The sequence below is a fragment of the Bactrocera oleae genome, chromosome 5, assembly GCF_042242935.1.
Source record: "Bactrocera oleae isolate idBacOlea1 chromosome 5, idBacOlea1, whole genome shotgun sequence".
NCBI classification, from domain to species: Eukaryota; Metazoa; Arthropoda; class Insecta; order Diptera; family Tephritidae; genus Bactrocera; species Bactrocera oleae.
In genome coordinates, this window is record NC_091539.1 from 46,166,469 (window position 1) to 46,180,994 (window position 14,526).

The window sequence follows — 14,526 nt, forward strand, 5'->3', positions numbered from 1 at the left end:
TATTTGTGTGAAGTGTTTGGAATTATGGTGGATTTAATATAACTAAGTGTGCCTAATAAAAGCAGAGGGTGCAACGACTGTATTGTGTCTACTAGAGGGGTTTTTTAGGTTTGACTCTATTCAGCAAGGGTTGAAAGAGAGTTGTTCGAAACAAAATTTCAACTTTGCTCAACAATCCGATATATTTTAAACTTTAGCCTTTCTTGTATTACTACCGCACAGAAGTAAAGTGTTACTGATTATAAATTCCAGATTTCTTCATAGCTTCTTCTTTAAAAAATATATAAAATAACTCCCACGGGTCTTAAAGTACTCCACAGGAAGTTGAATGCGACCTCGTATAAAAAATATAACATTACTTATATATTCAAGAATTGGGGCTTGCCAAGGCATTCTCCCCGTTTTAAAAATTTATTAGTTCCCCGCTCCTCTTACCTATGAGGCAGGCGTGTAACGCTCAGATCCAACGTTTGTCCCTGAGGACTTGGCACTTGAGGACTGGCGATGTTGGGGCTGGCACCAGGCTGTGGACTACCTGCGCCCATGCGCTGACTGTATTGGTTGTGTGACGCTGGCGAGTTGAAACCGTGCGGACTGGACGAAGTCACCGAGGCGGAGGCTGACAAATCTACGACTGGAGCGCCTGGTGGCGACGGTGAACCGCTTTGCTTCGGTTGCTGCTGCTGCTGTTGTTGTTGTTGCTGCTGTTGTTGTTGATTTTGATAAGCGGCCGCGGCAGCTGCTGCCTGCGCAGCTGCCATCTTCACTGACAAATTGATGGCGGAAAAACCTGGCGGTAATGGGCCCATACTCGGATCATAATGATACATTGGACGCGGATATATTGGACCACCATTGGCGAGTTCATCATGCTCCGCTTTGGCCATTAACATTTGTTGTTCTTGCAAGTATTTTTGCTGTTGCACTTGCAAATCGTCTGCGGACTGTGGCAGATAGTGATACATATTCGAGGGTGGGCCCTGACGCTGACCATTGCAAATGGGATCGTAGCGTTCGAAGGCCGTCGGCATACCGGCTACACTGGATACGCCCGTGGCATCAGCATAGGCTGCTGCAGCGGCGGCCGATGACAGCGATGTGGGTGGGTTGGCATCATAGGCGCGTGCATTGGGCGACATCGCATTGGTGGGTGCACCATTGGCAGTGAGCATTTCCTGTCCATAAGCAGAGGTGGGTGGTTTGCCGCCACCAAGACTGCCATCACCAACGCCAGCGCCACCACCATTCACCATGTGTTGCGCATAGCGCATATGTTCGTAGTGGTGTTGTTGATGTTGTGTATCGTCATGATGGCCATCGGTGCGATAGGCATCAGCACCGTTCACGGAAGCACCATTGCCAGCGGACATCATTAGCGAAGATGAATCTTCGATGAATGGACCGCGTTGTTGATGCATTGTGTGTTGTTGTTGTTGATGTGGATTATGTGGACTTTGTTGTTGCGCGTGCTGTTGATGTTGCTGCTGATGTGGGTCGGCCATTGTATGCGTTGGTGGCTGCTGTTGGGGTGGCTGCTGTTGTTGATGCTGTTGCTGCTGCATGCTCACGTAGCCGGATGCTTGAAGTGTTCCGGTCGCACTTCGGACACCACTCAAGTGCGGCGCGTGCAAATTATCTGAATTTGTAGTGGACACAGCGCCGGTATTGGGCACATTACCGTTGGCCGAGCGGTCTGTTGGGCCACCGCCGGTGCTGTCCGCATTGTTCATATATGGATGCATTGGACTTTTGTTGTATTCGGACTTGACGCTGGCGACCGGACTGAATTCCGATTTGATAATTGGCATTGCGTTGCTCGCCACACTTGAATTCGTCGTCGAGCTCGAGCTGTGGCTGAGTGTGTTGTGGCTGGCGGAATTATTATTATTATTATTGTTGTTGCTGCCGGTCGTGACGTGTCCACTATTGTTATTAATGCAGCTGATGTTGTTGTTGTTCAAGTATTGATTCGAGGCAATTTTTAACTTTTCCAAATGAGGCAACTCCTTCGGCTCGGACTTTAGCGTGTCTACCACAGCTGTGAGTGAGAAATAAAGATTACACGAGTGGTATATTTCAACGGTAATATTGTGGGTTACAAAAATTTCAAATAGACAACAAAAAGTAATGAACAAACAAGGGTCAAATCGAAGAATTTTTTAAAACACGAGCTCGAAACCTTAAATTGAGGGGTAGAGATTTTTTAAATATTTACAAATTGAAATTATGCCTCTCGTATAGGCGACAAACCTGCAACCTCACTGTGAAGCTCCTCTCGAATGGGTTTCAAAGCATCTTTTGCCTCAAGTCTCTCACGAGGTGCATTATATTTGCGATCTATCGTGGTGTCACTAAGCGTAATTGTTTTCTTGCTTAACACCGCTTGTTGCTCTCTTTTCGCGGCGCGTTTTACTGCTTTCGGACAACCGGATAGACTTCGATGTACACTGCGATGTGCCTGCACATGACCACGTCCATTGCAACCCGGTGTGGGACACTTGAGAATTTGCTCATGTAAAGCCAATACTACACGAGTGAAGGCGTTTGGGAATGCAAGCATAAGTCAGAGAGGGTGAAAGAGTGAATTGTGGGGAGAGAAAGATAATTTGTATTAATTTTTTGGCAAATAATTTCTAGACTTATCACAACACCGTTCTACTACGAGTACGATTACGATCACGAGCATTTGGCATTCCACAGAGTTCAAAGTTAAAGTAGTCGGTACTAAGACGTTGGAGCGCAGTCTTCGTTAGAGGCCGAATTAATAGAAATTGATAGTTCGCTAGTGAAAAGTGGTGTTAAACTAATTTAGGCGTTCCGTAGTGATAGGGATAGTCATAAAGAGAGTAAGAGAGCTACTAATGCTCGATCATTGCTGATAGCAGATAGGCGGGCATTATTAGTAATGAGTAGGAGAAGATTTACAAACATTTATGCAGATAGTTGCGTCAGAGGAGAGGCTGAGTACGTGAAAAGCGGGCACATTTACTAGATACCAGGTGTTTTGGTATATATTTATTTTATAGTTTTTAGTAGTTTTTTATATTTTGATTGGTGAAAAATCTCTACCCCATTGAAAATTATTTAGTTAAACAAATTAATATTAATTATTTAAAAAAATATTTAAAGCAAAAATTATTATTCTTGTGTTGAAGTGCGATGGAAAAAGTGAAATATGTGTTACCAACTGGGTTTAAATAAATAAAAAAATTAAGAATTTTTGTATAGTGAACATAAAATTTTTAAGATACAAAAAAAAATATTTTCGAAAAAAATCAAACTATATGGTAATATATGAAAATCATAAAAAAGGGAGACGAAAGGAAAAAACGCGTAAATTGACATTAGCTCAAAATTGTTTAATATTGTTAGAAAATAAAAGGCTTAAATTTCATTAAAGAAATATTAAAAATGAAATTTAAATTTGAAAGCACTCAATATGGACTTACGAGCTTTTTATTTCACAGCCCAAATACAAATGTGCAATAAAATATGCAGCAATTATTCCAAAACCAACACAAATTGCGTGCATTAAAGAAAAATAAAGACGACAACACACATACGTATGCCACATGCCACAAATCAAATAATGTTATACATACATTACATACATATAAACAGATAAAAAGTTATATATTATATAAGAATATTGTTTTTAACTTACATTCCGAGGTGACTTTATCACGTTTTGGACAACCAGATAAACTATAGAAGGAGTAAAACAAACGAAGAGTTATGTAATTTTAAGTAGAAAGTCAGAGTTGCATTTTGCTATAAGTTCACACTGCATCAATTGCTTTAAAAAGCTGATTTTCAGAATTTTATTTTTTATGTCCTAAAATTACATAACAGCTTTTTTAAAAAGGTTGGTGCTTTTAGTTTTTGTTTAATAGTTATGCTTCAGAAGTTGACTGTTGACAACTGACAGCTGACATGCTGAACTTGTGATACATATTATGCCTAATTGTTGTTTGTCATTTGAAATCGAGAAAACGTAATTCTTTAAATTACTGCTATTTTTTGCTAAATATACAATATGTATAAATCCCATTAGATAGATAAGGTTGACATATTGCTTAAAAATTGTAATTTTTTTAAATATGTAAATAAATTGTTATTGTTTACTGAACTTATTGAGCATATTAGAAAAATATGCCTTCTGGCCATAAATAAATTTTTTTATATTAAAATTTAAAGTAAATTTTTATAACATTTGTTTTCACACAAAAAATTAAATGAATATAAAATCTTCCGATTGAACTTATATCCTTTCATTAAAACTAAAGCTTAAAAAACTTGGATGTGAGAATATATAGCAATTTAGCTTGTAGAAAAGTTTTCTGAATCTGATTATTAGCATGAAAATTGTCTGAAAGAAATTAATACCATAGATTGAAAATTTAATTTTTAATTACAAAATCGGAAAATATTTTTGTTTTAATTTTCAGTACGGTATTTGGGGTAATTGGAAAATTGGAAATTCAAAAATTATTTTTAATTAAGATTTTCTAGATTGAAAAAATAAATCAATTATTTTTTTTAATGCATTCTTTGCAATCTTGTCTTCTTCTCATTTCTTCAAAAACCTACGCACTTTCATCAGTGTGAACTCAGTATTACTTAAAAAAAATGTAATTTGACATGAGTTTTGTACCTGCGATGATGTGAGTAAAGCCCCGTGATATGTCCTTGGCCGTTACAGCTTGGTGTCGGGCACTTGGTGCCATCTGTAACGAATGTGGGAGGAACGGTATAAAAACTAAAACCAAAAATGACGCACGAAGGCACATAGACGAGCACAAAAGTGACAGCTATATATATACAAGTATATATAATTTACAAAATAAATAACTAAGAAATAATTTTGAGAAAGAACTAAAATAGAAAATCTAGATAAATTATAAAAAAAAACAACGAAATAAACACGCGTTTGGCAACTTTATGAAATATTCTTCTTGCTTATCTTGAATAACGAGAGAAATATGAGCTGACTGTTTAAAATTTTATGAGCAATCAAAGGCTGTGAAATGAAGCAATGTTTGAGTTTTGAAAGCTTTGCAAGGTATTTGTATGTATATACAAATGTTGTATGTATGTATATGTGTGTGTTGTTGTCTGTTCATATGTGCGTGCTGATTTACCCAGCGCTGCCAGTCAGTCGCTAATTTTTGCTTTTTAATTAATTAAAAGTAAGCAAATGCAGACTTGACAAGCGAAACAGCGCGCGTAGATCACAGCTAAACACACACATACATACACTGGACAGATATGTAAAAACACACAGGTGTATATGTGTGCACATTCTTAAGAACACTTGCCGTGCAAGGAGAGCTTCGAGTGTGCTTTTTGGCATTTTTCCTAAATAATAAATTAAAATTTGATGGAAAACAGCTTTGCATTATTTACGCACACAAGCAAACACACATATATGTAAAAAGCCAAATTTACAAAATAATTTCTTGGCAGTAGTGGCAGTATGTAGGGGAAAAACAACAAAAACAACATAAACAAAAAAGAATCTGTCTGAGACGTGCTTACATTTGCTAATTTCATACAGGTTTTGCTATGCATATGTGTTTATGCATGTATTAGTGTGGGGTGAAAAGGGTGACATTCTCAATGTGTTGCGAGTGTGAGGTTAAAAAAGAGTTTGTAGAAAATGTTTAGAAAATATTTGCGTCTATTACGTGTGAGGTTAAAGAACACGGAAAAACATTGAGATCACTCACACACACACACATACATGTAGACATACTCGCTTGCTGCCAGCAGACAACGCATGGTTGATATTATCTTGAGTATGTGGGGAGTGTTTGTATGTGTGCCCTAGGACTACCTGAGATGCTGCTGCAAATGCTTAACTAATTAGAATTTAATGAAAATAAGCAAAAATGACAGTTGAAGTTGGATTGGGGAGAGAATTTAGAGTTGATAAACTACACATACCCATATGGTACATTATGTACAAAGTTGAAGTTACATAAAAGCGCTAGTTTTGTATTTTAGCGACCAGTTTTGAGTGTGTTTAAAATTTGTATTGAAAAATGTAATGCTAAGATTGGTAGTACATCTAAATTCAAAATTTGAGTATTTTTAAAGCCAATTATTGAGGGCATTTATGGTTAGATAATGCAGAAAACCCTTGAGGAGTTTGTAGTAACATTGTTAAAGGGTGTTTTCTAGCGTATTCAAAAAACGCAGCATTTCAAAATTGCTAAAATTTTAACTAGAATCAATTTGGTTGATAAATCAAAAATTTATTCAGACGAAAAGCTAGCTTTGCTAATGTAAAATAAATTAAAATTAATGTTAATTACATTATTTTTATGCAAAGTGCATAAAGAAATATTTTATGTGATATATATAATTTTACCTTTTGAAAGCAAAACTTTTTATTATAACGAGAGAAATTTATGTTTTTGTTAAGACATATTAAAAAGTTATGATTTTTTTAACACTAGAACCAAGAAGATGACCTATTTAAAATAGGTCTCTCTCTCTGAAAATTAGAAGCGTAAGAACTAAATAATCTATAATATTATTCCATACACAAATTTAATAAAAATCATGAGGAAATGGTATAAATAAATGATGCAACCGGTCATTTTGACGTAGTATTTCGTAGTTCTAACGTTTAACTTTAATAAACAAGGAAAAAATTTTAAATATTTATTTGATTTTGTTTAAAATTATGTCATAGAAAAGTTAAAAAAATGTTTTGTGGAAGCGAGTCCTTTAGAGAAATTTGAGCAAAATTAAATTCTAATTTCATTTAAAAAAAATATAGTGAAAAATATTTATAGTGAATCATTTAAATATAAAATTTCTGAAGAGAAGAAAAAAAAACGCTATAATATCCTTAAGGGATAAAAAAGTTTCTTTACAAAACCTTGATTTTAAAATATTTTTTCGGGGATTAGATTATTGTTTTAAGCAATAATCCACGCCAAATTACTTATAGATATCTCGTCAAATGAAGAAGTGGTTCATACAAGCACTTGATTTCGATTGTTCAGTTTGTATGTCAGCTATATGCTATAGTATCCGATCTAAATAATTCTTTTGGAAATTACTTCATTGCCATGCCGAATTTCGTGAAGATATTTCGTCAGATGTAAAATTTTACCGTACAAAGACTTGTTTTTGATATTTAAGTTTGTATGGGAGCTATATGCTTCAGTCGTCCGATATTTGTTCCGACAAATGAACATCTTCTTTGGGAGAAAAGGACGTGTGCAAAATTTCAGATCGATAGTTTGAAAACTGACCAGTTCGCGTTAATAGAGACAGACGGACATACAGGCGAGCATAGCTTAATCGACTTAGCTCTATCAGTGTATAAAAACAAGATTTTAGAAAACAGCTACTTCTCATTTGAAAGTTTTAAGGAACAATCAAACAATTTTCATATGCAAAAAAGTATAATCTTAAAGATATAAAAATTAATAAAATATTATATATCGACAATGAATAAATAAAAAAAAATTATAACTACTCTGAATCAAACCATAAATACAATAAACTAATGTTTTTTATGCGTCATAAGACTAAACACGATTAAAACTCAACGGTTGTTGTAGTTCCATAGAGTAAAATACTTTTTGTGGCGAATATTATAATTTGGCCAGTATTTTAAATTATGAATAATAGGTGCGTGTAGTTTTTTTAAGTGTATGCCTTTTGTGAAATTAAAATAAATATATATTTCATATATTTATAGTCTATAGCCTCAAATACAACATACTAAAATTTTTAATGAATATTTAAACAAAAATTTTAGATACAGGCTTCTACAGTATAATTACGCAGTTCAATCAGATCCATCAGCTTATCTTTAAACACGTTTTTCTCGAAGCAGCATTTATCGAATTTGTTTGAGTAGTCACTCGGACACAAATGATCCGATCACTATTAAATTTCGGCGTGTTCTGTATATAGTTATCCATACAATAACTTGCCAGTTTTTTGATCTGGTCAAAAACTCCAAAAATTACCAACATTTTTAGTAAAAATTAACTTTTTTTAAACGCGGCCATTATGTCAATTTTTGATTTTTTCGACCAATATCTTCTAGCTGAAAACTTGTTTTTGAGCTTTTATGCACGGAAAAAGCCGGTATCACTGTAGTAGGGGAGAATGTACTCGTATTTTTAGGGGCTTAGGGAGATGGCGCATAACTCGAAAAATATATAATTTTTTCGTCAGAAAATTTGTTCTGTAGTCTTAAGTAAATAAATCATAAATTTAAAGACAATTTTTTACTCTTAAAATTGTTTTTTTTTAAAAGAACAGCAATTTCTCATGTTACAATTTTAGTCTTCTATTGCTTAAAACATTAGCTTATTTTGTATATGAGGGAGTATTGTGGTTGAAATTTTTTTTATAAAAAATTATATTCAAATTTACAAGTTAAAAAAAAACTTACCAGTTATATAATTTTTATGCTCTTATAAAAAATAAGTATTGTTTTCTTGAAATAAAATGTCTGTCTAAGGAGAAGATTTTAAAATCAGAATTGATTGTGACTATATACTTTAATAAATTTTTCATATAAAAAAGTTAAAAAAAAACTTTTTCTTAATAATTAGCAAATAAAAACTTGTAGTCTAACTCGCATGTATACGAGTATGCATATAAACTTGCTCCAAATGGATTTACTATTACTTTACAAAAGCGACCTTCGACTTATCCCTATCTGATATCTACATATCGTAAACCCTTTGAAATAAAATTAAATCGATGAGGTGAACTTAAAAAGTTTTTGCATACTAAATTTTAAAATGTCACATATGAGCATATTTGTATATGAAGGCTTAAATCGTATTGCATACTTTCGAATCTACAAACGCACATTTTAACACACAACCGAAAATTTCGCTTAAAATGTCAATCAAATAGATATTTTCTCTTCTAATTTATGCTTAACATACACGATAAATAAAACCAAAACTTTATAACACTAAAACAAAAATTATATGTCTAAATAAATATGCTATGAGCGGTAGGCAACGCAGAAGTTACTCATACGACGTATCGCACCGTCGTGAAAATACCTTAGTATTGAATTTCACAACCTAGGCAGAATAAAGCTGAGCCTAATAAGCATTGCCGGCAGCAATGCTTGTGCAGCCTCAACTAATGACTTATTATTTTCATAACATGTAGTAGTGTGGGTGCTATATGCACACATAGGCACATACATACGGAAGGATAAACAAAATCGGAGTAGAAATTATTGACGCTTGCTACGCGGTGGCAGAGAGTGCAAAACTATTTAAAAAGTCATTCAAATTATGGCAACGAAAAAGCTAAAGTAATAGCAAACACACACGAGCGCACTTTTACATGAATATGTGTACACTTATACACTCACACGTGCATGTAGCGAAATTCATATACATGAGAAATTACTTTGAAAATCTACTTCCGCAATTAGTTGTTGTTTCTGGTGTTCTTGCCATTGCTGGCGTTTTTGTGCTTGTTGTTGTAGTGCTTAATGTAGCTGGCTTAAGGCTTAATGGCAGCTAAACATTCATCCTTGATAGCATTAATGCCGACATAATGACAAAATAAATATGCGAAAGTGGTTTCGTGCGATGTGCGGCACACACCCACTCTCTTTTCCACCACATGTAGTCACAGCTCAATAATACCAAAAAACCACGCATCATAATAATAATTTCTAAAACGTCTGCTAGTCTCTCTCCCTGAGCTGCTGCCGTTGGATTTTGGAAAAAAGATGAATTTTCTAAGTAGTTATAGGCACACTAATACACTCTCACACACACGCGGTGTTTTTGTAAAGCACACGTACTTGTCTAATGTGCACTAATGACGCTTCTGTCGTACTGCTTGTCTTAGCTGCGGCGAAGAAAAGGGTTCGGCCAACAATTTTCGTGCGCTCTGCCACAACTAAGCGCCAAATGAGCGCTCAACAATGGCATTAGTAGTCAAGTGATTTGTCCTTATGTGTTGTTAGTGTGTGTGTGTGAGGCGAAAGGTGCGGTGTCGGCTTAAATGCTAACAAAATGCGCAAATAATAACAATTCTTATGATTGTGATAACAATTTCTATTATTACAGCACTTGAGTGCATGCGTGTGAGTGTATGCGTGAGAGCGTGTCTCTGCGTGTACTTTATATCTTTCTTACATGCACTTATAATGCTCCTGATGTGTGTTTTTGCTTTGTCTTGAGGAAATAAAGGCAATAAAGGTGGCAAGGTGAGCTTTGTTTTGAGTAATCAAGTTTAAGTAGCTGGTGTGCAGAGTAGAAATTACATTTTAAAAAACTTGTATGCATTTAGCGCTTTAATTTCGATTTCACTAAAAGCTTAAAAGGAAATATTTATAAATTAATTAAGAAAAAATTTTTGTAATAAAAAAAAAATTAAACTAAAAGTTAAATGCAATTAAATACAATTTTCCAGAACGAAACTTCAATACATTTTTCTTTGGTGCTAGTAGAAACTGATAAAATATTTACTATTACATTTGTTTCTTAAATTTCCTGTTAGAATATTGTATAGAAAAAATTGGAAGCATAAAAAGAGGTCACATAGTAAAAAAATTAACCAATTACTTAAAAATAGTAAAAAAATGTAAACATATTTTTTTCAAAATATAAACAAAAACAAGTAAGAAAAGTCTACGTTCGAGTGTAACCGAACACTTTATATTTTCGAATGTTATGTGATGTACGGAACATTCGTATATATTTTGATTAAAAGTAGCAAGTGTTGCATCCATTATTTACAATCACAGACTAGAGTATACACTATTTTTAGAAAGAGATTCTTTCGGAACTTTACAAACATATCTTACAGTTCATTAAGATTTCTACAAGTTCGAAATAATTTATATTAGATATATGGCGACTAAGGGCAGTATTGACCTTATTTTATGCTTGGTACAGGTGCATGCTGTTATCATATATATTATATTTTTCCCGAATTTCAATACCAAAACTCACAGACTGATCGATATGTTCGGTAAAAATTAGTTTTGTATCTCAATTTAGTGCTTAGTTATGACACTTTATATATGGATATCATAAAAGGGTATAAGAATATCTTTATCTTGATTTTGATCGATCAGTTTGAATGGCAGCTATATGCTATAGTTGCTTTAGAGTGAATTTCGTGAGAAGATATTCCAAATAAAAAAGATTTCCCCTTAATTCCGATCGTTCAGTTTATATGGCTGCTATGTGCTATGGTAGTGCGATTTAAACAATTTGTTCGGAAACTGTAGTTTTGCCTTGTACAATAACCGCCAATATCGACAAATGAACAGCTTCTTGAGAAGAAAGGAACTTTTACAAAATTTCAGAATGATATCGCAAAAACTGAGGGACTAGTTTGAGTATATACATATATTATATATATATTTTGTAGAGTCTCCGACGTTCCCTTCTGGGTTTCAAAAACTTCGAGGGAAACTTAAGATACACTTTTCAGGGTATAATTACAGTCCAAAAAATTTAATAGCAAAAAATTTTGTATATTTTTTTTAAATTAAGCAAAAAAAATTAAGTAAAAGTACGTCAAACAAATTACAATTTCCAAAAATAAGGTAAATGAAATAAATTTTATTTCTTAAACGCATAAGATTTTATTTAATTTTTTAAAATTTAAATTAAAAAGACAAATATGCAATTTTTTAAGCTCAGTTAATAAGAATTTTGTTAGAAAAACTTAATTTATTTTAAAATTTCTCGAATAAGTAAGCTCTTGTTTACTTTTACAGTCAGCAAAATAGGGAAGTTGGCTGTGTCTCGTTTTTTTCAATATCTCTGCTTATTAAGAATGTTTACAGTTTCAGATGGTTTGTTCTATGAAATTTGTAAGATTCTTTTTAATTTCTTTATTTTTGAATTTTTTATATATTTTTTCGAAATATAATTTATAATGTAGATCTTTTTGCTTTATATTTGATACTTGGTATAACGATTTATTATTATTTATTTCATCAATACGCTTCAGTTTTGTATTATATATTTAAATAAATTAATATTATTCGAAAATATATAATAACGGTGACAGGTCTTCATATCATCGCTGCTGCTTATATTCGAGTTTCAGAGAAATTTATAGAAATTTAGAAAATAGTTAGCTAGATCTATAGAGCCTGTATACCACTAGATAGACCATCTATCATACACTCCTATGATAAATTTGATGTTTTCAGAATGAAGTCCTCACAACTTTATTTTATTTGAAGCGCCATTATATTTTGGGTAGAAAAATAAACTTCCGGCAACGTTGAGCCTGTCTTACTTTTGCAAATTTAGACTTAGTACGGAAACAATATTGACAACATAAAATCACTAAACTCCAGTACAAGCTGATATGGGTCGAAATAATATTTTACCCCAAAAATAAATAAATTGATCATTCTAAATTTCTTGAATTAAAAAAAAAACACAATTCTAAGAAAATAAACAGGTTCAAGCAAGTATTAAAAGCTAAAAGCTGATCTTGAATTAAACTAAAAAGTAAAACATATTTTGTCAAACTCCATGGCTCCGTGATTCGGTACCTCTCGAATGGCCTGGAAAAAATTAACTGTAAATATATTATATACGAGTATACACATATGAAATCTGCTGAAAAGAGAATACCTTGAGGAAGAGTTAACACTAGCTAAGAAACAGGGAGTTCTCTAAATACATTTTTGGAACACTAAACTATTTCTCGCAGTGTAGGTATGTGCCTGACTAATGTTGGTGTTTGTCTTGGGTGCTCAGTGAGTACGAATTGGTGATGGTTTGGAGTTTAAACTCAATGCAACAAGAAGTTAAGCACAAGTATACGCCGATTCATTGCACAAAAATCATACAGAAAAGCATAACCTCAAACCAAATAAAAACAACAAATAAATATGAATACCGAATTATCAATTGAAAGAAAATGACTTCAATTAAAACAAAAATGCATATATCTACAATAGTAATATAATATTATTATTTATATATAAAGAGTACAGTTGCGCGCGGCACACTGCGGAATTACTTACCGCCACGATTGATGCTGCCCGGCGAGTAGGTCGGTTGGGGTACGCTAACCGTCGCGCCAACACCACCGTTATTGTTGTTGCTGCCCACAGCTGTGACCGCCGTTACCACGCCCTCTCGCGCTATATCCTCCATCACCGACGCTGCACGACTGCCTACACCCGCCGGTTGTAGTATGGTGTAGTGCTTAGTATCGGCCAGCGTTGGTGGGCCTCCAACTGAGATGGCGCCCACGACACCCGGAGCGCCAAGCGTTTCATTATGCTTATGCAACGGCACGCTGCCTGCCAGTGTTGGCTTGAGCTCCGTAATTTTATTATCAGTAGCGCCGATTTGCGAGGCGATATCGAAACCATTGCTGCCGTGCGTTGTGGGCGTAGGGCGCGCGGGCGGCAGCATAGACATTGTGCTGGGATCGGCCAGCGCGTGTGGCTGATAGCTGAGGTATGCAGCCGATGTGTCATTGTTGCTGTAAATGGGATAATGTGGCGGTGGTGGTGGTGGTAGTGAGGACGCCACTGATGTCATAGCTGTTGCGCCCGGCGGATAGGGTATGAGACCGTTGCGTTTGATATCGTGTGGTGGCTTAAAGGCGGACGCTTGCGAAAAGGCTGTGGTACGTTTACGCTCATCCAACGTTGTATGTTCCGAGTGTTGTGAATTGATGCGCGCCTGATCGTTTTCCTTTTGTCTGTGGAAACGTAAGAGATCAGTTTGAAAATATGTTTCTTTATCAGTTGGTCGCGTTTGTGTGCCATACTTTTGTTTCTCTTCGAAGAGATTCTGAAAAGGTGGCGGATTCTCGTCCTGATCCTGCAGACGATAAAGATTGTTGCGCGCCTCCGGTGGCCAACTGCCTGAGAGACTTTTGAGTGCTGCTTGTGTTTCACGTATGAGCGTCTCGTCGTCCTGGTCGTCGGCGGTCGTTTTTGGCGGTGTGGTTGTACTGACCATCGCTGGTGGTGTGTGCTCTGGTGAATGTAAGATGGTGGTTGTGATGTTGTTGCTGCTATGCACTGAGTTTTGCAACATGGCAATGTCGTGCGGCGTTGAGTTTGTTTTGTTTATGTTGTTACTGTTATTGTTATTGTTGCTGCTGCTTACAGCGCGCTTTTTCTGTGGCAGCATTGACAATTTGTCATCGCTTTTGTTGTTGTTATTATTGTTATTGGCTGTTTCATCATCACGACTGGCGCGCTTTTTACGCTTCACTGCCGTTTCATGTTCTTCGGTTTTATTATGATTATTATTGTTGTTGTTATTATTGTTTTCAGCCAAAGCGGTCTCCTTGGTGAGTGGTCGTTTGGACAATGCCATGACGAAATCGGTACGAATCTAAATATATTTTCGTGTTAAAATTGAATATTTCGACATACATATGTAAGTTTAATTATGTAACATTTAGAATATGCTATTTTTAAAAAAGAAGCTAAATTATTTATTATTATATTGTATTTTGTTAAGACTACTCTGTGCGGTTATTATATTGTAATAATATAATTGGGAATAGACC

The 14,526-nt window shown here is 34.8% G+C and overlaps 1 protein-coding gene across 11 annotated transcripts in view; it reads right to left on the reverse strand.

Moving 5' to 3' along the window:
• Positions 1 to 14,526, reverse strand: part of LOC106616069 (myelin transcription factor 1) — a 210,764-nt gene that overhangs the window by 19,626 nt on the left and 176,612 nt on the right. For 7 of the 11 annotated variants that reach the window (XM_070109909.1, XM_070109911.1, XM_070109908.1 and 4 more), the window contains 5 exons: positions 13,016 to 14,348; positions 4,655 to 4,727; positions 3,665 to 3,705; positions 2,251 to 2,526; positions 436 to 2,038 (listed from right to left, as the gene is read on the reverse strand). In XM_070109909.1, the coding sequence (XP_069966010.1) occupies positions 436 to 2,038; positions 2,251 to 2,526; positions 3,665 to 3,705; positions 4,655 to 4,727; positions 13,016 to 14,348 (3,326 nt within the window). The remainder of the gene's footprint in view (positions 1 to 435; positions 2,039 to 2,250; positions 2,527 to 3,664; positions 3,706 to 4,654; positions 4,728 to 13,015; positions 14,349 to 14,526) is intronic. The other 4 variants (XM_070109916.1, XM_070109917.1, XM_070109915.1 and 1 more) reach the window with 3 other exon arrangements.